This window comes from Pelodiscus sinensis, chromosome 10 (genome assembly GCF_049634645.1).
Source record: "Pelodiscus sinensis isolate JC-2024 chromosome 10, ASM4963464v1, whole genome shotgun sequence".
Classification (NCBI taxonomy): domain Eukaryota; kingdom Metazoa; phylum Chordata; order Testudines; family Trionychidae; genus Pelodiscus; species Pelodiscus sinensis.
The window spans coordinates 17,239,432-17,265,575 of record NC_134720.1 but is presented as its reverse complement, the minus strand read 5'-3'; the positions used below and the strand labels follow the sequence as shown (position 1 = coordinate 17,265,575).

Below are 26,144 nucleotides of genomic sequence, written 5' to 3'. Positions count from 1 at the left end.
GTTCCTTTCATTAAAGTTAGATGTTTTGCAGAACATTTTGGAATTCTTAACACTAGTGACACCTTGTTAGATCTTTATTTTATTTTGAGGCTTGTATTGTGGATGAGGCCTAGATTAGGGGCGAGGAGGAAGAATTCTGTGCTATTGTCAGTGGCTGGAGGCATTGCACCTGTATGGCACACAGGCAAGCAGAATGCTTCCCAGGTACTTGAGCAATGCAAGCAGGAACAGAGTTGTTCCCAGGCTGCAGAGCAGGAGAGATGCATGGTTTCAAGAACTGCTGGTGATTTTATGACCCCCCTGCAGCTTGCCTTAGAACAGCATTTCTCAAACTTTGGGAAGGCTGCTAATGGGATGTTCCGGTTTATTTATCTAACAGCTCCATTGCCACAGAGCATCCCAGCTCCTGTTGGCTCTGATTCACTGTTTCTAGCCAATAAACAAACCAGAGTGGCCTGTTAGCCCGCAGCCCACTTTGAGAAACGTTGCCTTAGAGAGATTCTGGCTGCTATTGCACAGGAGCTCAAGGGGTGGACTGCTCCCTGCACCTTTTCGAGGGTGTGCATAAGAAGGCAGAATGTGACCTTACATTTGTATTAAAAATATACATATATGAAACCACACTTCAGCCTGCTTCCATATTACATGCAATGGTTTTTATTTGCATGCACAAATAACCATAGCCCCTAAAATGCATGTGTGTACCCTGTTTTTTCCACTCAGAGGAGTGAGACACTTCAGAAGGAAAACTTAGCTCCACACAAAAAAGTAGACAGAAGCCCAGGCTGAAATTTTGGCCTACAGATTCCTGTGCAGCATAGCACTTTACAAGCTGGCCCTGTTTCTTTCTCCATCTGTCTGGCTAGAAACTCACTGCCAGCTCAAACTCTGTCTCTTCCTACCACCTTTCCAATTCTGACAATCGGGCTGGAGAAGGAGGCAAGTCATGTCATTATTTCCCTTTTTTACTTTTCATTCGGGTGGTGTCTTTTTGTTCTGTAGTTCAGGGCTCTACAAATTGTAAACCAGCACTTTTTCCATTGCTGTGCTTGGAAAAAGGAGTCTAAAAATGGAATGGAGTGCACAATATCTGGGAATTATTACTGCTGAATGCTCCAAGGAGGTGCTAATGAAAAACTGGCAAACCCCTAAGCCTTCTCTGAGAGAGCCAAGAATAAGAGAGAGTAGTAGAACAATGGGGAAAAAACTAGCACTAGAAATTTAGGATTACAGTGGGAGTGCTGTACATGGAACAGTGGTAGGCTAAAGCCCTTAAACTAAATTTTAAAATAGAAATACATGTGTTCCACTTCACGCTTCCAAGACAAAAATATATGAAGTAAATTAGATTCCCTAGCTGGAAACAGTTTTTAATATTCAATCGTCTCCTTACTCTGCATAAACATAACACTAAGGTCCTTTGGAGCCAGGGTATTCTTGGAAATGAAGATATAGGGTATAGATATTCCCTTCTCATTCTAACAAAATGTCACCAGATGTAGTATTACAAATGAAGGGCCACAGGACTGATATGTGGGTGAGTCCCCTTTCTTTCGGAAGCTGGATCTAAGCTTAATGATAATGGAATGAGCCCACACTACTCATCTTCTCATTGCTCTTAGGAGATTTTTTTTTTCTTATGGCAAAGGGATATCAAAAGAATGGTTTATTCTTTCAAGGCTGACAGCAGGTTGAAAAATTAAATTGGATACCCAGATTTATGAAGATCCCAGAAACTTTATAAGCCAGAGAAAAATAAGGTCTTGGGTTCCATTTGTCTAAAACACCCCTAAAGGCACTGAATTGTGGTCCCAGTTTTGTTGTCTAAATATTCTTTCATATTCTTCAGTATTCAATTATCCTTCCTCGCTGCCCCAGCCATGGCTTAGTGGCCAGGGGCTAAAATATCCAAATAAAACCCTGTAATTTCATCTTTCTATATGGTACAATTAGTCATCTATATTTTCCTTTCAGTGCTGGCAGGGATCTGACTGATCCCAACACACAAAGATGAATTGGTCCCATTACTTTGTTGAATGTAAGCATCCATGTAAAAGGAAAGATTCTCAGTGTAACCTCGTACAGTCCTGACTTCTGGACTATGCAGATAGATTAGTGGTCCTCACTATTTTTGCACTGGCAATATAAAGGATTATGGGATTGTGTGTGTTACAATTAGTGATAAAATTCTGGGTACCAAAACTTCCTGTGGTATATAACTGTAATGTACCCTACCCACTGTTGCAAGCTGGTGTGTGCATCTAAAAGGGAAAGGGAACAATCAGAGAGTCACTGTCAGTTTCAGTCTTCCAGCTTCTTTTACAAACAATTATGAGAACAATACTCTCTCTAAAAATGATAGCTATCACTATATATATTTTGGGCAGGGTGTGATAAGGGCCAGGTGGTGGCTGGTTCTGAAGGATGTGCAGGGGAGGAAGGAAGATAATGCAGGTTGGTGAGGAAGTGGGTTGCAATAAGTAGCAGCACTCCCAGTCCTTGTGAATTGTGGGTCTGTTCCTTTGCCCACTGAAGCCAATGAAAAGACTCCTATGTACTTCTGAGGCCTTTGGATCAGAACCTAGTGTCCAAGAAGATCTTTGGCCAGACACGTTGAACTCCCCAATACAGGAGCTGGGCTCTGGCTGCATCCAGGTCTTACCAAAGTGGAAGGAGCACATGTTGCACCTTTTAAATGCATGTAGTGATGGCTGTTCTACTCTGTACTTCCCCAACATTTCCAGAGAAGTGTGCTGCTTTCCTTCTACTCTATGGGCCTGACCCAAATCAATAGAAAAACATCTTCTATGGGCTTTGGTTTAGCCAGAATACCTGCAGCTCCTGCTAGCATTTCACCGCATCTTTACCATTAAGAGTTGCCCGTAGCTTCTTCCCAGTGCAGTTTGTTGTCCAGTTGTTCCTTTACAGACTGTGACAAACAAGATTAATAAGGAACTGGAAACCAGGTATTAAAGGGATACAGCATCTGTTAACACCTTGCATGTGACAGCTGCAAAATCTAACCAATGTATTTGAATACAAGATTTTTGAGTAAACAAACCAAAGTTTAACAATATCACCAGAGTACAAGTGCTACTTCTTCTCCAAAAACAAACCTAAAGGGTTCAATTCTCTTTTGTTATGCACCCTGTGAGTCTTTTAGGGTATGTCCATACAGTAGCACATAGCTCGAAATGAGATATGCAATTTGAGTTAGGCAAATTGTGTAGCTTATTTCAAGATAGCCTATTTCAAAATTTGGCACTAATTTAGAAATAGAGTACTATTCCAACGAGTCCCTTAATCCTTGTGCAGCAAGGTTTACAGGATGGCAAAATAACAAACCCTTTATTTTGAATGTATTTCTTGCTTTTAAGATGGCCAGAATGCTTTTCGGGATAACGGACGTTATGCCAAAATAGCACCGCTGTGTAGACGTACCATTACACTTCAGTGAATGTGCAGAAGGCTTCCATTTCAGAATGGCAACATTTTACACTCCACACAGACGTAACTATTTCTGTGTGATACAGGGCAAACGTGTTTTGTAGAGTTGTTGGGTCAGAATAGCTTTCTTCTTCCACCTTAGAAATGGCTAAATTTTATCCTTACAATTCATAAAAATCCTCTTTAAAGTACTTGGGGATCCTTTCAGATGAAAGGCAATATATCAAAGTGAAGTAATAATAATTATTATATCTTTAATATTGATATTTAATTTAGTAGAGATATGTGGTTTGTTTCAACGTACCCACTATAGTAAGATTCTTTAATGTATATTCCTTTTTAGTTTAGGCTTCCTAAAAACACCAACAACAAGTAATACAGTAAAACACCAATAGTCCAGCATCCAATAGTCCGGCACTCCTGATAGTCCGGCATCACAATGGCAAAAGCCTAGTGAGTGAGTGAGCTTCAGCAAAAAATGAGTCACGAGTTAACAGCGGCAGCAGCTGAACTGAGCAAAAAGGGTAAAAAGGGCTTAAAAAAACTAAAATATTACAGTATACCTTGGCTGTATCTACACTGTACCCCTTTTCTGGAAAAGGGATGCAGATTAGACACTTCGGAATTGCAAATCCGTGGGGGATTTAAATATCCCCTGCGGCATTTGCATTTACATGGCAGCCGCTTTTTTCCGGCTTGGGGATAAGCCGGAGAAAAGCGCCAGTCTAGACGCGATTCTCTGGAAAATAAGCCCTTTTCCGGAGGATTTCTTATTCCTACTTTCAAAGAGAATCTTATTCCTATTTTCCGGAGAATCGCGTCTAGACTGGCGCTTTTCTCCTGCTTATCCCCAAGCCGGAAAAAAGCGGCAGCCATGTAAATGCAAATGCCGCGGGGGATATTTAAATCCCCCGCGGATTTGCAATTCCGACTCGTCACATTAGCCTCCCTTTTCCGGAAAGGGATGCCAATGTAGACGTAGCCCTGATGTATAATAAAAAGGGTTAAGAACACTTTATATACAGTATATAATGTATACAGTATATATATAAGCATCTTATAGTACCTCCTGATAGTCCAGCATATTTGATAATCCAGCACCATCTAGGTCCCATAGGTTCTGGATTATCGGAAGTCTACTGTAATCAGTTATTCTTTAGTTCCCAAGTCATTCACCCTAGAGGGGTTCTGTATTCACGCTACTGTACCATATCTCTTGAAGGGTGCGTCTACATAGCGCCCTAAACTTGAAATAAGATACTTGCACTATGCAAATTGCGTATCGTATCTCGAATCTATTTCAAAATAGCTTATTTTGAAATTTGGCATGTCTACACAGCATCAGATTTTAAAATAATGTGCTATTTTGAGCCATCCCTTGTCTCTTGTGAAACGAAGTTTACTGGGATAGCGAAATAGCACACCCATTATTTTGAAAAATATTTCAAAATAACAGGTGGCATATGTTGACAGGGGATACCTCCAGTATCCCGAAATAGCCATGCAGTGTACTCATACCCTAAGACTTGTAAATGTTGGTTATTAAACCAAAAGCTGTATTAAGCTTAACTCTAAAGAAGTTGCAGTTTACAACTACTCTCTTCCTAATTATTGAAAGGCATTCTTGGTAGGTGCAGTCAGTTACTTAAGTTTTTTTTATACACACTTCACATACTTTCATTCTTTTACATTTCAAAGTTACATTAAAATAGAAACTTAAGTTGGTCAGAGACACCATCTAAAATAAACCAAAGTCTTTATTAGCCATGCTGAAGACTTTCAAAAGCTATATGTCTTCAGTGCTTTAAAGGAGTGAGGTACAAGTGCATGCAGGCTGTCTTAGACAGAACCTGCATTTACGTTACCTGGAGAAGTAAACAGTGAATTAATTGCATATTTTAATCTTTAGGGCTGGTAAAATCTAGGATTCTCAATCACTAAATTTTATTATATGAGGTGTATGAAATTGGAACAGGTTCAAAAGTTGTAAAACAAAGGTCCTCCCAAAAGCTTGTGGCCAATAGAAGTAGTCTCATGCTTTTCATATGACTTAGGGGGATTAATTCAAGGTGCTGGCTAAATTCCAGAATTGGTAATTCTAGTAAATTTTGCCTTCCAATATCCCTGTGTGGTTTCACTTATTTATGATGTTTTTTGCTTCCTGTTTTAAAACTCTTTCTGTAGTGTTGCCCTTCACTGTTTAATAGCTGCTGCTTTTCACCTCAGAGGCACTAGATTTCAAGTGGTGGATGAAGTGACATAACCGTTTTATGCACACTTCTATATAATTCCATATTAGTAGTAGTAGTAGTAGCATAAAATGATTAGATAAGTGACTTCTTCAAGCTTGCAGAGATCTTAATGAGAATGTAAACTGTGAAGAAAGGGGAACTGGCCATTTTCAAGGGGTTTCCAGGTACTCTATTCAGTTCTGCTTCTCTTATTTCATTTTCTTTTTCTTTTTTTTTTCAAAATAGTAATTTGCATTGCAGAGCAAACCTATAACATGGCTGCCCTATGAAGTGCCCCTTTCAGTGTGGCAGCCATCACACTGTCCCCACAAAAACAAACACTGAGAAGCTGAAGGTGCTGAGTTTTTTCAGGGAAAGTTTGGCCAGTGGATGGGAAAGCAAAGGGAAAAAAATCATCAAAACCTGCAGGTATGACAATGGGTGGATAGAAGAAAAGAACTGATGCAAATGAGTGCCAAGCCTTACCTGTCCCATAACTAATCTTCTTTGCACCCTACTAGGGCTATCCATCCCTTGGTAATGACTCTCCATTGGTACATCTACACTACAGCATTAATTCGAGTTAACTTAATTTGAAATAGTTAATTCGAATTAAGCTAATTCGAATTAACACATCTACACACAAAACCTATTTCGAAATAGTGTTTTGCTATTGTGAAATAGTGTGTCCACACTGAGTGGACCCTGAACCGAAGTTAAGGCTGGCCAGAACCAATGTCATCAGGGCATCAGGTTAGGACTTAGTGTGTGGGGCTGCTGCCTGAGGCTAACTGAGCTCCGTGCTTAAAGGGGCCTACCCTCACCCCAGACAGACAGTTCTCAGGTTTCCCCACTTGCTTGTCTACCTCGATGAGGGACAGCAAAGCAGTCCTGACTTGGAGTGCCCTGAGTGCCTGCACTCGGGAAACCACAGCACTCGGCCACATGGAGCCAGAGCTGCCCCTGGGCATGCCGGTGCGTCTCATGGGGTCGCTGCTATCAGCCCGGCTGCACTTGCTGGTTCATCGGGGGGCTGTCAGGATCCAGGAGGCCCTTAGGAAGAGCGCCCACCCCAAGGAGCCCTCAGAGCCACTCCGGTCCTCCCCATCGGGGGCTCATGCCCCATTCCTCCCTCACGTCCTTCCACTTACCCCCAGGCCAGACGGAGGCATGGGCGAGCCAGGCAGCTGCTCAGGGTGCCAATCGATGAGGGGCGCCTGATAGCAGCTGTAAGAGGCGCGCAGCGTTGGATTAATTTCGAAATAGCGGTTTGCATGTATAGACGCTATTAAAGTTAATTTGAAACAACGGCTGTTATTTTGAATTAACTTTGCAGTGTAGACATACCCCATCAGAGCTAGGGGGGCAACTGAATTTTGCGCAAGCTTATCCCCTAGTAGGGCTCCGGTCTTCTGATCTAATGCGTTTTCCTCCATAGTTAATTAATTTCCCATAGAAGATGTTGATGCAATCAATACAGATGTTTCAGTTCTGTTTCAGTATTTTTTGGTGAAAAAAATGGTTGGAAAATGTTCAGCCCGCTCAAGTGTATGACAGACTGCAGTTCCTAAGCACAACTTGCTAGCTAGAGATAAGGCTATTCCTTTAAATGTATTTGCCTCTGATTTCTCTTGAATGTGCTTCTTGTTCCTTCATTTTATGATTTTGGTTACTCTCTTCTTCAAGAAGCACAAGAAACCTTTATTTTTACTAAGTTAAAACATTGTGGCCTGCTCTATATATTATTCATAGCTATTTTTAGACACATCGTAAGGAGCCTATAATGTTAACAAATAAAGTCCTGTGTTGAGTCCATTGTACATGAATTGATCGCATTTTTAAGTATTCTAATCAGTAATGAAAGTAGGACAGGAAAAATCAGCTCTTTCTTTAAAGGATTCAGTTTCTTTTTGTGTGTCAAATAGATAGTGTATGAAGTGTGAATTTAGTCTCACAGACCTATTCTGTCCTGTGTTTTTAATGTCCATGTTCTCCTCATACTGATCCAATTCACGGAATGATTTTTTTCACTGGCTCATGTAATACAGTATATATATTGTAAATATTCACTTACTATATCTCAGATAGCCACCAGACTGACTTAACTAAAACTTAAACCACAAAAGAAATACAAAGGCACGATTGTTTCTGTCCACCTATGAATCTGCAGAAAGGCCTCAATTTTGCTGTCATTGGAGTCCATTGTTAAATTCCCTATTTACATCAATGTGCCACATTAAGACGGGCAGTGATCCTGCAAGGTGCTGAGTGTCCTCCACTTCCATTTAATGTCAATAATTGCATTAGTCCATCTGTTTATCTTTTAAACCATAATTTATGATCCTATCTGCCTGTCTGATCTGGTGATATTTTTGTTCCTCATTTTCATGCAGCACCATTAAAGTCAGTGGGATATAAATCAGAATAGAATTTCACCCCATATGTTCAGAATGAACCTATTACTGTAGTGATTGGGAGGTCATATATGTTAATGTATTTCATTCAGCGTTTATGTGGGAGGGGAGAGTGTATGAATTTGTAGCTGTTTCCTTGTAATTTTGTTTTATATACTGTAACATCAAAAAGAGATTGGGAAAAAAAGTAATTTTAAATTATCCTGTTCCTGGCTTGTGTTTTTTTTTTTTTTTTAAATTTGTGGTCACATCTTCAAAGAAGTTTTATCGACTTCAGTGCGAGTAGCATTAGGCCAAGGCTGAGCCATTTTGAAAAAACCACCCACAATTTGGAAGATCATCAGACCTCACCCCAGAAGGCTGACAGCATTTTCCATATTAATGGCCAAATCCTGACTGCTCCCTTCCCACAGAGTGTGATACCACCATAGAGCAAGGGCAGGCTGTGGAGAGGCCAGGCGGGAACGTTCCTTGGAATGGGGTTTAGTCTCACAGACCTATTCTGTCCTGTCTTTTTAATGTCCATGTTCTCCTCATTTCATTTTGTCAAGCTTTTACTCCTGGCATTCTCAGTTCTCTGTTCTCTAGCCTCTGTGATCTCTCTCTTAGTCTATTCTCTCTCCTCTCATCCCTCGGTTTTCCATGAGATCCATTTTCCTCCCTTGTCCCACTCAGAAATCTCTCTCCATCTTCTACTGTTTCCTTTCCTTTTATCTCCCTGCCCTGATATGTGTCCTTTCCCCCAACTGTCAGTTGCTGCAGTTAAGAGTGTAGGCCAGTTTCCCTTTCCTCTTCTCCCCATGTTTTCTCGTGTCCCACCTAAGAGGACCACTGCTGCTGCTCCTGAAGGAGTGTGCACAGAGGACAAGGCCCAAGTCTCATTATGTCGGCTGCCAGTATTAATCCCACTGTGCCACCCCTCCACATTCACAGAGTCTTGTAATGCAAATGACAGCCCAGTGTTTGTCTTTTTAAATTCTTGGAGGGTACTTGGATACTAGGGATGTTAAAAGCGGGTAATAGAATAGTTGACTAACTGCATGAATTCTTAGCGGTTATTCAACTTTTCTGTAGTAGCCGGAAGTGGGGCTGGCAGCCAGTGCACTCTGGCCCCATACCCGGGGAGCCCTCTGCCACCCTGTGCTGCTGCCTCTTTATCAGAAACAACAGCGTGGGGTGCCAGGTGGGAGCCAGTTTAAAACTGGTTCCCGTCATGGACAGGTTGCCTGCCGCCCCGTGCTGCTGCCTCTGTATCAGAGGCAGCAGCAGCCCCTGTCTGGGGAGAGGGAGGTCAAAGCTCCCCATGGACAGAGGCTGCTGTGGGGGAGAGGTGGGGTAGGCTCTCACAAAGCAGCCTCTGCCCATGGTGGCCCTGGCTGGCATTGGACAGAGGCTGCTCCAGCCCCAGCTCCTAATTCCTACCCCCCCTTGGTGTCAAGTAGTCAAGAAGCCTAGGCTTATCGGTTAATTGTCTGCTCAACTACTCATTCACATCCATATTGGATCCTATAATTGTGGCGGTCATAACCTATCAGTATCTCCTCCATAAATAGGTCCAGTTCTCCTTACGGCTTCCAAAAGAGAGGACTATTAGAACTGGGCTTTCTGAGCCCCAAAGGTCAACTCTAGGTGCCTGGTCCTGAAAACACTACTGTTTAGCTTTATGCATGTGAGTAATCCTGTTGAGCTTGACAGACGGATCAGAATAAGGAGAGCAGGAAGATAACCAGATAAACAGACATAATTAGAAAGTTTAGTCGGTAAAGATTCTTAGCGGGATCTGGTTCTGAGTTATAGAGTGGCAGAAATCTTTTTTCTGTGATTAAAAACCATAAATGCCATGGCTATTTTATCTGCAGACACTAGTAACTGCAGAAGAGGAACTAGTTTTGTGGTCAAGGAGCCTGTAGCATGAGTCCATTAACATACCATTTAACTCTAATGAATTGACTAAAGTACTTAGCATGCTCATAATGACAGAATAGTGGAGTAATTTTTAACATACCTATACAATTACAGGTTGCACCTTCCTAGTCCGGCATCCTCAGGACTTGAGTGGCCCCTAAGGAGGGAGTTTGCCAGACCAGAGAAGGTCAAGCCTCTGGCTCTTCTGAGGTTCCCCTCCGGCCAGTCTGCTGCCCCCAGCCATTTTCGGGGCTCCACTCCTGGCTGCTGCCCCGCTCTGGTCCGTGCATCTCCCTGCCTTCAGCCAGCAGCGGCTCTGTGCTCCCAAGCTGCACGGGCTCCATGCCTCCAGCTGCAGGGTCTTCCCTGCCCCCAGGCGACAGCAGATCCATGCCCCCAGTCAGTAGGGGCTCTGTGTACCCGGATGGCGGCAGCTCCGCAACACCATCCAGCAGGGGCTATGCTCTCAGCTGGCGGGACTTCCAGCCCAGCACTGCTCCAGAGGCTGGCCGCTAGCTAGCCCTCCATGCTGCCTGCCTAGCTGAGCTCCCAGCTGCTGGCGACCTTTGTGGCTGGGGCTCTCTGGTCCAGCGACATCTATGGTCCTGCTGGACCAGAGAATCCTGGATGACAGAGGTTCAACTGGTATTAATTTCCACAGTGTGATTTATAACCACAGTTTCCAGAAATCTATGATATAATCTGCTCCATTCTCCTTGTTGCAAGGTTATAGGCTACCTGTAAACATACACATTTCTTGTTCCTCTCCACCAATATTTTTTTGCTTGGCAATTTGAATCTTTGTTAAAATGAGTAACATGATAATAGATCATACATTAAATATGCCTCAACAATGTTATATTGTTCAGCTAAGGACATCATGCCATAGTTACCACATTAATAATTTCTACAAAAATGAGCGATACCGTAATTCTATTCTACAGAATAGACCTCAAGTACAACTTGCATTCAGCTTTGGGCACCACGTTTCAAAAGAGACATGAACATATTAAAGAGAGTTCAGAAGAGAGCCACAAAACTGACAAAAGGTTTGAAAAATAAGAATTATGAGGGGAAGTTAAGAGAACTGGGGAAATTCAGTGTGAAAAAATACAACTCAAGTGAGACATAACTGTCCAGAAATACATTACAGGATGTTATAAAGATGATAAGGATCAGTCCTGGAGGGCAGAACAAAAAATAATGGGCCTAAGCTGTAGCAGAGAGAATTTAAGTTAAGTAGTAGGATAAATCTAGTTATTGTGGAAGATAGGTAATGAAGTAAGGCACAAAGGAAGATTTATAATTTATGGAAGTGCAGATAGTCAGGGTCATAAAGTACCAATCTATCAAGGTTGTATAGTAATAATTTAATAAATACTTCCAGGAAGATGAAGTCAGTTATCTACTTTAGGTTGCTTCCACACACATGAGTCAATTTTAAAAAGTCACCTTTGATTTAAATGGGAAATAGTGCTCTAATACGATAAGAAATGTGAAATTGATTTTCCTTTAAGAATAGCAATGAAACAAGAGAAAATGTGTGTCTCTAGAAAGAAAGACTGCTGGAGTTGTCCTGTAGCCTTTTCTGAATGTGAATAAGTTGAAATAATCTATTTTTTTCCTTTCTTTTTAGGCTTGTAAATATTACAATTCTCAGTGGCACGTTGTGAACTACAAATATGAAAAGTATTCGGGAGATTTTCGACACTTACCACAGTAAGAACTTCACAAGTTCTGCATTTTCTTTTTCCAGTTCGGTTCTGTTTCCCTGAGTCACGTCAATTTTCCACTTTCCTCCTTCCTAAATGTGGTTGTTTTGTAATAAACAGACTGAGCCACATTTAACAAACAAAAAAAAAAGCAGAGGCAAGGATTTAGGATCACAGTGGCCAAGGCTCTGCAAACAGCTTCAGTTATATCTACTAAACTCTTTTAATCTATATTCAATTAAATTACTATTCTTTATTATGATTTGTATATGCAAAATACTGATTGGTACAGACTAGCCTGCTTTTCATTGTTATTCAAAAGAATAAATGTGATCACTGTTTTACCCATGCCTAATTCTCCTGTCAGTTATGGTGATATAAAATTGGAGTAGATTGTTTAGTTACTCTGGATTTACACCAAAATAAATGAATTTAGAATCTGGCCTGTGACGAATAATGCAAGAGTGTATGTGCACATGTTTCTCAAGGTCTTCAGCTTTTACAGCATTTGGTTGTTGTGTGAATAATGAACATTTCCATGGGATGTAGGTTACAAAATAAACGTATGGTAGGACTTGGTCATGGTTTCATTATAACCATCCCCATAAAGCATTCTGCAGCCATTAGGCATGAGTCTCTTCTTAGTTACACTAATGGAAATCAGGAGTCAGTTTTCTTGAAGTCAGTGAAGTAAAAGCATGTAAAAGTTGTGGAAGTTAGTAGATGATGATATTCCTTGGCTTCAAGGAAGAGAAATGAAAGTCTTTGTGCCATTTTCTAGGTACTATACAGGCCCATATGCAGAGATTTCTATGGAGGGGGTGTTTTTTTTGTAAATATGGACTGCAATTTTTTTAAATACAAAGGAGTTCAAATTAGTCATGCAGTGTGTGCGCATAATGAAAAATTTGAGTAGAAACAGTCATTGGTAAAATGATTTTGTTATAACACACTAAAAGTTATAACATACTAAAAGTTTATGCAGTAATAAAGGTTTTATAGAAATTACCTTCTGGTATCTTGCTGTAATATTGTAAGTGAAAAACTATATTCCAAAAAGTTCCTGGCTGCCTGGGAGAGCTGGGGCAAAATCAGCCCCTGTCTGGCCGGGCCACGGCTGCAGCAGTCAGCCAGAGCCATGGGAGGGGCCGGTGGCTGCCCTGCTCCTGCCATGGTGGCCCAGCCCCGCCTCCGGCTTGCTCCTGGGGGAGAGAGGGTTACCAGCCCTAGCCTTCCCCTAGCAAGCAAGAGCATAGGGGAGGGAGGCTCACGCAACACACCATCCCAGCCTTCCCCAGTCCGGCCGGAATCGGATTATGAGGGGATGAGTTCCCCCCCTTCACATACACGCCCCTGAGTATGGGCCTGTGTACAAGTGCGGTTGTTCCTAATACCACATTTTCCCAACAAGAAGCATATGCTTTAAAATAGAGATCAATAGTGAGCAGCAAATGAAATTACAGAACACAGAAATGAACATTAACTCCATCTTCCTCAGAATTCGAGGCATTAAAATTGTGATTCTGCATTTTTGTAAAAAGGATTGCAACAAGAGCAAGGAATAGCCAACTGCAGGAATTGATTCTCTGGATGCTGATTGGATTAAGGATGAGAGATGGTACAAGCTGAATCTATTCTTGGAGCAGTCTTAAGATCTCCGTTTACAGTTTTCTTCAGATGCTCTGCACACAGAGCATGTACTATAAGCCTTCCTTTCTATCTACAATTCCTCTCTTGTTTATGAATCTTACTATGGACAGAGAGTGTGTTAATCCTAGAGGCAAAGAAAAACAGTGACACCGTTCTTAGATGCTGTTGTGTTTAGCTAACTTTTTGCTCTGCAGGACAGCTTATATTTTAAAATGATGGTCTGTGTGTGCAGGAGAGGAAATTGAAAACGCAGTATTTTTCAGTCCAGGTTTACAAGTACTGTCCCTCTTATGAAATATTCAACAAGTTGAAACTGTTTCTGACATGGAGTTTGTAGTATTTTGCATGAAAGTAATTTGTACTCCGTATGTACACTGTCTTCCACGGAGGTTGTGTTAGTCCATTTTCACTGCTGTCAGCAGTTCTCTACTTTTCACATCCACCTGGGATATTATGGGGTCTTGTTTCCACATAATGGGTTATTGTCAAAACCTGCACATTTTGCTTATATAACAGAGTATGACTGAGACCTTCCAGTGTACATTCTCTTGAATCTCTAAAGAAACTTTACACCAGGTCTATCCAAACATTGCCAAACTGATAGCTGCACTGGCATTTGGACAAGAGAGTGAACCTGATTTGCCTTGAATGAAGCCAGTTGCAAATAGCCTCCTTTTATTGTGATGCTTAGATAGAGCATCAGATACTGTGACCATTGTAGGCTGCACCTCTGTGTTAAAAATAAGAATGTCTTCAAGCAGAGTTCCCTGTAAGCTGAGCAAGGATGCCATTTCAGGAGAGCAGGGTGGGGGGCAGCAGCTGTGCATACCAGTATGCTGCTTGCTCTTTTTCCTGTTCCCCTGACTATCAGGGAGCGAGGGGAAACTACACAGATTTTGTGAATTACTCCTCTGCTCCTCCCCTCACCAGTCAGGAGTGAGAGGCTTGCACACAAGCCATGCGTTTTGCTTTCGCTCCCTGATAGTATGGGGAATGGGAAGAAAAGCAAGCAGCATCCTGGTATGAACAGCTGCTGTCCCACCCCCGGGTTCTTCTGAAATGACGCCCTTGTCCATTAGCCATAGTTTAGAGCATTTTACATAGAGCACTCATCACATAGCACTGAGCATTTGTACTATCATGTCTAAAGAGGAATCCGTCGGTTCTCTTAGATTCAACTTTAAGGCCAGAAGAGAACATTGTAATTATATAGTCAGACCTCCTATTCACTGCAAGCCACAGAAATTTGTCCATACACTCTTGTAATACATCCATAACTTCTGGTTGAATTATTCAAGTCTCCAAATCATGATTGTGGCATATGCTAGATAGGAAGGCCCCAAAATACCCAACGTCTCTGCCAGTCTCACATGGGGAAAATTCTTTCCAGACAGCAGATTTGGAGGCCATTTGGACCCTGAGCATATCGCCAAGACTCATGAGCCAGATGTCCAAGAAACAAATTCTCTATAGTAATTCAGGCTAGGTCTACACTACAGAGTTTTTTTTTACAAAACCAGTCATTTTTGCGCAAAACCTCTCAGAGCATGCACACCTCAAGCATATGTTTGCATAAGTAAAATGAAAGAAGAGAGGGGTTTTTCCGGCGTAGGTATTCCTCCTTCTTCGAGAAATAACTCCTTTTTGCGCAAGGGTTCTTGTGCAAAAAGGTGTGTGTGGACAGGCAAGAGGGTTTTTTTGGAGCAAAAACAGGAAAGAAGAAAAAACACAGGTGCCCTGGTGGCCATTCTGTGGTGAGCAATCAGAGCTTTCTTTCAAGAAAGCCTCCATGCAGTCTGGATGCTCTCTTGTGCAAAAGCACATTGCTTTTTTGATGCGCTTTGGAAGTGTGGACGCTCTCTTGAGCAAGAAGTTTTTGCAGAAGATCTCTTCCGCAAAAAGCTTCTTGCCCAAGAAGCCTTCAGTATAAACATAGCCTCAGAGCCCTCCCCATCCTAGTATCCCATCTCCAGCCATTGGGAGATACTTACTTGTAACAGTGGCAAGTGGGCTGCATCTCCCACCTCCACGTAGCTAGTGGCCTCTCCTGGAGCTTCAATGTGTATTTATGGACAACATTTGTCGAATTTTGCAGAATTTTAAAATTTTGTTCACAAAATTTTTATTTTTTTGCCACAGAATTCCCTCAGGAATATACAATGGTACTAACACTTCCCTGTCTCTCCTGGAAATACCTTGCCTGATACACCTGAAGATTGCATTAGCCTTTTTTAGGGACATGTAACAGTGGAGCCACAAAGTCACCTTGTGATTGACCAATACAATCAGGTCTTTCTCTTGCTCTGTCACTTCCAACTGATATGTCTCTAGCTTATAGCAACAATTTTTGTTGTTAGTTCCTGAGTGCAGGATGTTGTACTATTAAATTTCATCCCATTTCTATTACTCCCCCTTTCAAGATCATCCAGATTTTCTTGTATGATATTCTGGTAATCCTCTTTATTGTCAGTACTTCACAACATTGTGTCATTTGCAGATTTTATTAGCACATTCTGACTTTTTGTGCTAAATTAATTAATGAATATATTAAATAATATTGGTCTTAAGACTAGTCCCCGATGAACTCCACTGGTAACTTCCTTCCAGCCTGACAGTTCATCTTTCATTATGATCATTGCAGTCTCCCTTTTTAACCAGTTCCTTGTCCACCTTTCAATTCCCATCTTCTGCATCTTCTCCACTTTAACACATGATTTTCAGGGTGGAACTGTAGCAAATATTTTACTGAATTCCAGGCAGATTCGATCTTATGTCTAAAAAATCAGTTATGTTCTCAAAGAAAAAGGTCAGTCATGTGCAATCTACCTTTTGTAAATCCTTTTGCTGTATTTTATGTCAATTAGTATTTACCTTCATTTCCTTAACTCCTTTCTCATTCAAGATTTGTTCCAAGTTCTTGCATACAATTGAGGTCAAACTAATAGGCCTGTAGTATAATTGATTCCCCCCTTTCTTAAAAATAAGCACCATTTCAGTAATTCTCCAAACAAATTTATAGATTAATTAAAATCCTTTCTGTTGGGTTTGCAATTTAATGTGCCACTTCCTTTAATATTCTTGGCTGAAGATTATCCAAGCCTTTTATGTTTGAGTTGGGCTTCTACCTTGGATTTGGTATTTCTATTTCTCATGTCCATTACCTGCTCTGCCACTACTCCTAAGCCCCTAATTATCTTTATTAAAAACTGAGGCAAAGTATTTGTTTAGATGTTGGGCCATGCCTAGATTTATCTTTAATCTCCATCTTTTCCTCAGTGTTTCCTCACTTTTTCACTTGTTTTCTTATTTGCATGGCTACAGATTCTCTTATTATTGCTTTCGTCACTGATTCATCCCATTTTCCCTTCTATGTAGGATTTCTGCTTTCTCTTACTTACCTGTTTGAAATGCTCATCCAGGCTGATCTGCAACACTTCCCTATGGGTTTTTCTCCCCCTTGCTTGGGATAGGGATGTTAAATTGCATTTAATCAGCTAATCGAGTAGTCGATGGAATTTCCACCAACTACTCGATTAGTCAATAAAAGGGGAAATTGCAAAGCCACAGCAGGTTTAGCTCCCCCGCTCCGGGAGCTAATCCCACTATGGCTCTGCCTTTTAAATGGAGTAAGAGCTGCCCGGCTCTTACTCTATTTAAAAAGCAGAGACGCAGCGGGGAACCAGGCATCCGGTCCCCCTCCCCACTGTGCCTCTTCCTACCTTGCCCCTCTGTAGAGACGGTGCTGGGGGAGAACCGGCTTTTAAGCCGGCTCACTCCATCATCGGCTCCTACTCTTCCCCCCTTGCTGACTCTATTAGAGGCAGCAAAGGTGCGGGGAGGAGGAGGAAGGGAGTGACTAGCTGAGTAGTGACTCAACATCCCTAGTCACTAACATCCCTAGCTTGGGATGCACACTTCAGATCATTTCTGTAACTTTGATTTAAGTAATTCCAGGCTTCCTCTACTTTCAGATCCTTGTATTCTTTAATCCAATCCATTTGTGTCGCTAATTCCCTAACATTTTTTAAGTTATCTCATTTGAAATTAAGGATCCTCCTTCTAGATTTATTTTTGTCTAGCCTCCCATTTAGTTTAAACCAAATTAGCTCAGGATCACTCAAATCAAAGTTATCCCCTATACAGAGTTATCCCGTCCATTGGATGGTTTGGGGCAGTTGCCCCAGACCTTGTGCTTTGGGGGGCCCTGTGCTTCAAGGGGATGTGGGGTCTGGGCAGCATGGGGGCCGATGGCAGTGCCACCAGCTCCCCTCTGCCCCACCTTGAGGATTCACAGCATTGGTTGGGAGAGGAGGAGTTTGGGGCTTTGGGGAAGGAGCACAGTGGGGATGTGGTGGGAGCAGAGCAGGGATGAGAAGAGGCCAGGAGAGAGTTCAGGAGAAGGGTCAGCGTGGGGGCAGGGATGGAGCAAGGTCCAGAAGAGGCAAGGTGGGGTGGAGCAGAGGGAGAAGGAAATGGGGTGGGGTGGAACAGAGGCAAGGGTTTGGGAGTAGGGGTGGAGTTTTGAGCTTAGGGGACAGAGTAGAGTGGTAGTGGAGCAAGGGGTGGAACTGGGGTAGGGCAAGATATGGGATGGAGGGGTGGGTTGTCCCAGGTGCCCCACCTCCCTAGAGATGGCCCTATGTCTACCATGGTTCTTTTATGAGGTCCTCACTTCCCTCAGAGGAATTGGTGTCATGTCACACACTAATGCAGCATATAGATTGATAGCTGCATAGGGAAGCACTTTTCAGCAGGGTGAAAACTTCCCTGTTCTGAAAATGGCACTTTCTACTGGGAAGTGGTAACAGTTTGGTGATATGTTGCTTGAAGTAGACACTTGAGGCCAAATTCATCCCTGGCGAAGCTCTACAGAACTCAGTATGCTACACGGGGAATTGATTCAGCCTTCTGTGCATGAAGTGATATTACACAAAACACTAATTTTCTTCTGGATATGTTCCTTTTTTGGGGCTTTCTGTAGGCCTTTCCACCAACTAAACAGTACACTGCTTTGGTATCTGTTCCCTCACTACCTGTTTTTGCACGACTATGTATATTCTGCTCTGTTATGCTTCTTTCTTAGTGAGCACAGAGGAAATGTTACTGACTCTGAGCCTCGGTTGTGGCATTGTATTCAATAAGATCAGGCTTTGACTCATTAATAGGTTTCTCTTCTTCATTTGCTAAGCAACCCCCCTAACTTTCCTGTTAAGTAATTGAGTCATAACTACTTGAGATTCTGTATCTTTATATGGCTATTTAGGTGGAGTACGTGGAGTTGGTGCAGGATAGAAAAGACGTCACCTCCCTGACCCATGATGTTCTTTCTACTGATCCTGAAGTGTTCAAAAAAAGGGTTTCACATCAAGCTAGGACAAGTGACTTTTGGTGAGGAGTGTGAGTCAGACAGCATTGAGTAGATGGGCATTCAGGACTAGCCATTGAGGGAGTATCTAGAGGACTCCTGGTTAACTTAGCAGGCATTGATCTATAGTTGTTAGGAGAGCTCAAGAAGTTCTTTAGAAGTGCTCAGCACATGCTGAGCTGATGCAGAGGGGAGCAGGGCCCCACCTTCTTTGAATTAGATGGCGCTGGCCTGGCATAGCCCTTGCAACCACTGAGGGCTAGCCTGAATAGTCAGGAGCATTCATAATGCCTCCTGAAGAGCTGGGGGAAGTTCACACATGGCAGCAGTTACTACTGCTCTTTGTACTCCCTGCTCTGGAATGACAAGCAAGGCCATGACTGCTCATACACCCCTTGCCTAATGAGACATACTCACTCAGCTGTGGCACTGTAGGAGTTGGGCAGAGGTTTAAGAATTGTTTCTAAAGATGTAACAGAACAGGAATCTTATTGGTCTCTCAGGTCTTTCTCAAAGGAAAAAAAAACAAGTAACTGTTACTTAGTTCAATAAGCAAATAACCTGTCTTACTAGTACAACAAATTCTAAAGTAAAAATGCTTTAGCTAGAACCAAAGGGTGTGTCTAGACTACAGGGTTTTGTTGACAAAAGTGGACTTTTGTCGACAAAACTATACCTGCATCTACACTACCGCCGAGTTCTGTCGACATAACGTCGACAGAACTCGGCAGTTCATTCTATGAGGAATAACGCCTTTTGTTGACAGAGTTCTATTGACAGAAGGCATTATTGCATCTACACCGTCCTTTGCGTCTACACTCTCATGTCGACAAAACGGCTTGCTTTGTCGACAGAACTGGACGTAGTCTAGATGCTCTTTGTCGACAGAAGCTTTGTCAACAGTATCTGTTGACAAAGCCTCTGTCGACAAAAGCCTGTAGTCTAGATGTACCCAAAGTGTCTGAATCTTGCTAACCCTTTGCATTTGAGGAAGCTCTTCAGTCGTTTTGGGTATCCATATTTCTCTATGAACATTTAAAAGTAAATTTTCAGTACTGAGTAGCATAGAAACTCAGAACTCCTGTGAGCAAGAGAGGGATTGTTTGGTAAGGTACTGAGACTATTTCTTAAAAAAGCATTTAAAAAAATAGACTTCTGCTTTCCCCCTCCCTGCATCTAGCTGTATAAGTAGAAAAGCTTTATTGCTTATTTTATTTTTAGAGCGGGATTGTTATTCTAGCAACATTAGGAATCTTGAATCTGGTCTTCCCTGATTATAATGGCTAACCTCCAGGAGTTCTCTGGGGTGTCTGCTCAGAATACTAGCCTCTTATCTGACAGGTGTTTCATCTTTAATTTAGAATCTTTTATTCAAAGTGTTATTTAGTCAATGAAGTCACATAGGTGTGGAAAAACCCCCTGAAATCAAAGCGTTTTAAAAAGTCTGAAAAAGAACACTCTGACTGTTTCAGTTGCTCCACTTTCACTCTCTTGGTTATTATGATGTTACCACTTCTTTTATAATAAGCCTTTCCACACAAGACAAGTCTGTCCACACAAGACAGCCATTCCACACAAACCAAGGGGTTTGGATTGAACTAACGCGTACCAGCGCGCACTTTCACTTTTGAAACAGCTGTTGAGTGGAGTAACATGCTGGCGAGATCATGCTAATGAAGTGTGGGATATTTAAATCCCCGCTTCATTAGCAATTTCGGTCGCCTACATTTGCATCCCTAGTTCTAACTAGGGAGCAAGTGTAGACGTACCCTTACAGACTACCCCTCTGAAGCGTTTAGAAGAAGTTCTTGAACAAATGGACAGATAGATTTGTTCACTCACAGACAGACAAACTCTCAAATATATAGTAGATAAAGAAGCAAGAAAGGACATATGCCCTTTTATTTTCCTTCATGCTTAAAAATGAACTGCAATTATTGCAAAAAGTCTTTGACGTTATGCGACCCAGGGATATCGGATATATGCTTGGGCTAACGTTAGCCCGGGATGAGGACCTTAGGGAAAGAAATAACTAATGGATATGTTATTCCTGAACTTTTATTTGATTTTGGTTCTTTAATATTTTTATTATTGTTGTTTCTTTTTTTTAAGTCTGTTTCAAGTTTCTTAATATTTTGTGTTTTTAAATGGCTGAGGAATAGTGTGGATTCTGTAAATATATTTTCTTTATATTAGTAATGGGGCCTGATGTGATCAGTTTAATAGCTTGCCACTTAATATTCAAAGTGGTTTCCAAAGAACTTGCCTTTAACTTTGAACAAGTTTAAAACAATTTAAATTTGTCTATTTGGTGGCAGCAAACATTCAAATTACTTTTATTTTCTATTAAAAACATCCACCAAATTGTATTGTGTGGCTGGCTGACTGTTCTGTAGGGCTTGATACTGAAAGGTGCTGAGTGACTTGGCTGTCAGTGGGATTATTTGTGTGCATAGAATTAAGTGCATACTTAAGTGATTAGCTTGACGAGGACCAGACTGCTTAGGACTGAATTATTTTGTAGCACTCACCAATAGAATGTCTGAACACCTTCCACATTGTAAAGGTAGATACATGAAACATCAGTGTAACTTTGGACATGGAGACGTCACAATGTTTGATGGGAAATGATGGGAGATTAGATAGTGTAAAAATCAAATACTGAAATTTTCAGATGAAAGAAGAATAATTGTTGCCACAAAAATGGTAGTGAAGCAATTGATCACCTCTTTTCACCAGCTCTATCTGGAAAGTTCTTTTGGGGGCAGAGAAATCCAAAATCCTTGATAATTTGGGATTTCTGACTGTTCTTTCCGGTTATAAAGACCAGAGGGATTTCAAATAGGAATAAAAAGTGCTGCACTTTCAAATGGCATGTTTTACAGAAGCTCACAGCAGTCCAGTATTAGATAATTCTGAAAGTTTCCTGAAAGGTTAGCATCTTCAAAATAGCAGTCACATTAAAAATAATACTCTCTTCCATTTATGAGGCTGAAAACTAATAAACATTTTTCCTGACCTAGAAAGGAATATAGACCAGAGAAACTGCCTTCACATTCCTTTGAAATTGATCATGAAGATGCTGATAAAGATGAAGTAAGTATATTGATTTTTCCTCCAGTACTGAATTATGTATTCATTTAACATCAAATATGTAATGATAAGAGAGTCTCGTTATCTTCTGTGGAATGTTTCATATATTAGTTAACTCTGGATGTAATGAAACAGCTTTATCACTTATGTCATTGTGTGCCAAGCAGGAGAATTAATAAAGAGTAGTTTTGAAAGGAATGTGAAAATTGTATTTTTTAAGAGAAAGCAGGTATTCAAATGCATCATTCCCTTTGGTTTTAAACTCACAAAAGCATGTCAATACAACATTAATGATGTATTTTATACAGGATACCACGTCCCACTCATCTTCAAAGGGTGGCGGTGGAGGATTTGGAACAGGAGTTTTCAAGTCTGGCTGGCTTTATAAAGGGAATTTTAATAGCACTGTAAACAATAGCATTACTGTTCGGGTAAGGGAACATCTTATTTTTTCTTTGTTCTTTTCACTTTAATCCCCCAAACTTTCCTCTCCCGCCAACTCCAGCAGGGGTGCTGATGTATTCAATTGTCATGTAGTTCTTTTCATCTCAAATTAGGTTTCTTTATATTGCATTAAATGATAGTAAAATGGATGATACTATTGTCTGCAGAGTAACGCAGTTGAAATGCAGTTAGCAATGGTATATTATTTAAACCCTTTGAATAAAATATCTATGAAAACAATTTGCAGTACAGCAATTGTGATTTTGTTTTCACTGTAGTCATTCAAAAAGCGCTACTTCCAGCTGACGCAGTTGTCGGATAACTCATACATTATGAATTTTTACAAAGACGAGAAAATATCAAAGGAACCAAAGGGGTGTATTTTTTTGGATTCCTGTACGGGAGTTGTGCAGGTAAGACACATTACATTTCATTTCATTCTAGTACTTTGGAATGATGTTATGGGTCTGATCCTTGTCTTATGTAATTGGTTGTAAACTCTGTTGTCTTTTGTGAGAAACTCTGATGGATCTGGTTTTATATAATTAATTACATGTTCTCTTTAAGGTTTTGAATATAAAGAACAAAACAAATAATTATTATGCACTTCAGATATGAGAACATGTGTATAAGTCTGATACTGGTGTCATTTTCATTTTTAACTCCATTGGTTTCATAGAGTTACTATTTATGCCAATATAAGGACAGAAATAGAGCCAATAGAACCAGACATTGATACATATTAATATAAAATAACTAAATAGCTCTGGTGCTGCAGTAGAATATATGTGGGAAGAGATTTACATACATGCAGAATCCCATTGACTGCTGTGAATTCCATATGAACATGAGGTTTAGCCTATGCAGATGCAGATGCAGATGAAGGACTGGTGATTAACATTATGATATATACTGAGATAATGAAGCATCTTAAAGAGGGCAGGCATTCTAAAACCTGCCTTAGTCTTAGAAAGATATCTTGGAAAGATTAGCATTGAAAATAGTGGCTGTATTTCTGAACATAAAATCTTTAAAATCCACATTTTCACCAACTACTGTTTTCTGTGTTTCAGTCTGACTACTGTTCCTTATCAAGTAGTAGTTTCTGATAAGAGACTGCTCAGGTTGATCTAGGTCAAGGGTGGGTTTTGAGCGGCCTGGAGCTGGCTGTGGTCCACTAGATGCTTTATTTACCCGCAGATTGGCCACAGTTTGTTGTTTGCCACGGACCGACCCACAGTCTGATTATTGCCTACCCATGATCTAGCACATCATGCTGCTATGGAGAGAGATGTGAGCTTGGCATATACATTTCAAGACAGCTCAGCTGTTGGGGTAGAGCCTTGTACAGCTTCAGTTTGGAGCTCATCTGAAACAAACCTCTCCAGCTGACTCACTGAGAGGTTTGGCCACCTGTAGCTGTTTGTGGTTGGAAGGGTGGGTTGTTTTGATAGAGGTCCTTTGAAGTGGGTGGAATGTACCATGATGTCAAATGAGTGCTCGTTACACTAGCAGTACACGTGGCTTCCCATTTTCCCTGTGCAGTGCAGACTGGATCTCTGTACCAGCCTCGCACCTGGCCGTATAGGGGCAGACATGTAGCGACCTAATGAAATCTGTCATTGTGTGAATCCAGTGGCATGGAGGGGAATATGGGTCTGAGGGTACGTCTACACTAGCCTCGTAGTTCAAACCAGGGAGGCGAATGAGTGCGACCAAAGTTGCAAATGAAGCGTGAGATATTTAAATATCCCGCGCTTCATTAGCATGTTCCCGGGCAGTTGACATTTTGGAAACTGACTAGCCCGGAATAACTGCCCATGTCTACACGCGGCAGTGAAACGGGAGTTCGAAGTAAACCTCTTAACTCGAATTAGCTGTTAAACCTCATTCCACGAGGAGTAACAGCTAATTTGAGTTAGGGGTTTACTTCGAGCTCCCGTTTCACTGCTGTGTGTAGATGTGGGCAGTTATTCCGGGCTAGTCAGTTTCCAAAATGGCGACCACCCGGGAACATGCTAATGAAGCGCGGGATATTTAAATCCCGTGCTTCATTTGCAATTTTGGTTGCCTTCATTAGCCTCCCTAGTTTGAACTAGGGGGCTAGTGTAGATGTACCCTAACAGAATAGTCCCTGATTGGGAATATAGGAATCCTTGTACACTTTATCTGTGTAAAGGCTTGGGCAATAGGTTGCAAAGTGGATTTCTGTTCTAATGAGGGAATCAAGACTGACTCACCCTATTCCAGAAAGAAATATAAAGCACCTATAATTATAAATAAAACAAAACAAGGCATGAAGCCTTAAATGTATTGCAGCCTCTAAGTAGGGCTGCAAATCTCTAGGCTCCAGGCCAAACACAAGTGCTGCTACCTGAATATCAGAAGGCAGGCAAATTATTCCAGTCAAGTCTGAGTTTGTCAGCTGGGTCTCCTATAAACCCAAATGTCAAGTAGACACAGAGCAGAAACAGTCATCTGCACCATCCAGGTATGATGAGATAGTGATGCAAACCAGAGTACCATCTGAGGCATTGCGGTCATTATCACCATATCTCCCATCCACCCCTAACCCCCACAACACCGACACATATATGATGAGCAAGGAGGAAGAAAGAATAGTTTCCTCCATGAGAACCTTTGGGGCACATACATAATGGTTCAAACTACCTTTATGTCCCTTCTGAGTGAGAAAAAAACTGCTACTCAAGATCAAGCTAGTTCATCTCTGCTGTGGCCAAGAGTATCGAATATACAATACTGAATTGCTAAATTTGTCAGTGCTCATGCCAAGTAAGTGTTCAGCAGTGCACATACAAATCACACATCTCCACAGTTGTTGCATTCTTTAGCAGTTCTTACAGTCATGTAAAGCTTGCTTTTATTACCAACGGTGTGTGGGCAAAATGATTTCGCTATTTGTCTTTGAAGACTGAGCCACTGAATACATCTGTGGGAAAGTACAAAAAATTCCTTGGAGGACAAGAAAATTGCTAGAGGAAAATGAAAGATTACAAAGAATACTGATATTTTAACATACCAAAGGCTAAAACCAGTGACTTTCATATAGATTACAGTAATAAAGTAAAGCTTTTCACCTGCTGTTTCTAAAAGGATTAAAATAGAAGCTTTTTTTAAGAAATACAAGGGGCCCAATATGCTGTCTATAGCATGGATTTTTATCTCAAAGATCAAGATATATCAGGAATCTTACTGATGTTTTCTTGTGAAGATATGTATAGACAGAGGGTGGATTCAGGATTGTTTAGTTACTGTCAGTTACCGACTTGTTAGCTGATGTTTTATGTTCTTCATCTGTGCTTGTGAATTTGTGCTGCCCCATTGGTGGCATGCATTTGCCAAGTTCTCATAAGCCTCGAGAAGGAAAGCTTTGTTCCAGTTTGCTGTGAGTGTGTATGTGCCTTAGAGACATACCTCAGTCAGAACTTCAGAATCAGCCCCTGGTGTCCATACTACCAAAATGGTTTTGGACTAAGGCCACACCCAAAACCCAGAACATGTCTCTTTTCCAGGTCCATTTCAGAGGTAACCTACAACAACAAAAATCTCAAGAACAGTGAATTTTAAAAGATTGACTTTAGAGTTCTCTTAGCAAACAATCAAGAGAAGACTTACTCTATGCCATGGGAAATAACTATGATATATAGAGCTGGAGAGCTAGCGTGACATAATCATGAGATTTAATTAAGACTATTAACTGAAAAAAGACTAAAACCTCAGACTCAAAATGGTCAGTGAGCACTAACACAATGATGAAAACTGTTGGGTTCTTCCATGTCACTTTAAGGTCAGCTGGATAAAACCATGACTTAATTTTTGTTAATGACATCTTTCTGGAATGTTGAAAACAAATTAGTGAGTT

At 41.2% G+C, this 26,144-nt stretch overlaps 1 protein-coding gene across 15 annotated transcripts in view; it reads left to right on the top strand.

The window, feature by feature from the left end:
* The window catches only part of DOCK10 (dedicator of cytokinesis 10), a 259,393-nt gene that overhangs the window by 108,382 nt on the left and 124,867 nt on the right, over nucleotides 1-26,144 (top strand). For all 15 annotated transcript variants that reach the window (XM_075937571.1, XM_075937578.1, XM_075937573.1 and 12 more), the window contains exons 4-7: nucleotides 11,634-11,716; nucleotides 21,748-21,820; nucleotides 22,126-22,248; nucleotides 22,540-22,674. In XM_075937571.1, the coding sequence (XP_075793686.1) occupies nucleotides 11,634-11,716; nucleotides 21,748-21,820; nucleotides 22,126-22,248; nucleotides 22,540-22,674 (414 nt within the window). The remainder of the gene's footprint in view (nucleotides 1-11,633; nucleotides 11,717-21,747; nucleotides 21,821-22,125; nucleotides 22,249-22,539; nucleotides 22,675-26,144) is intronic.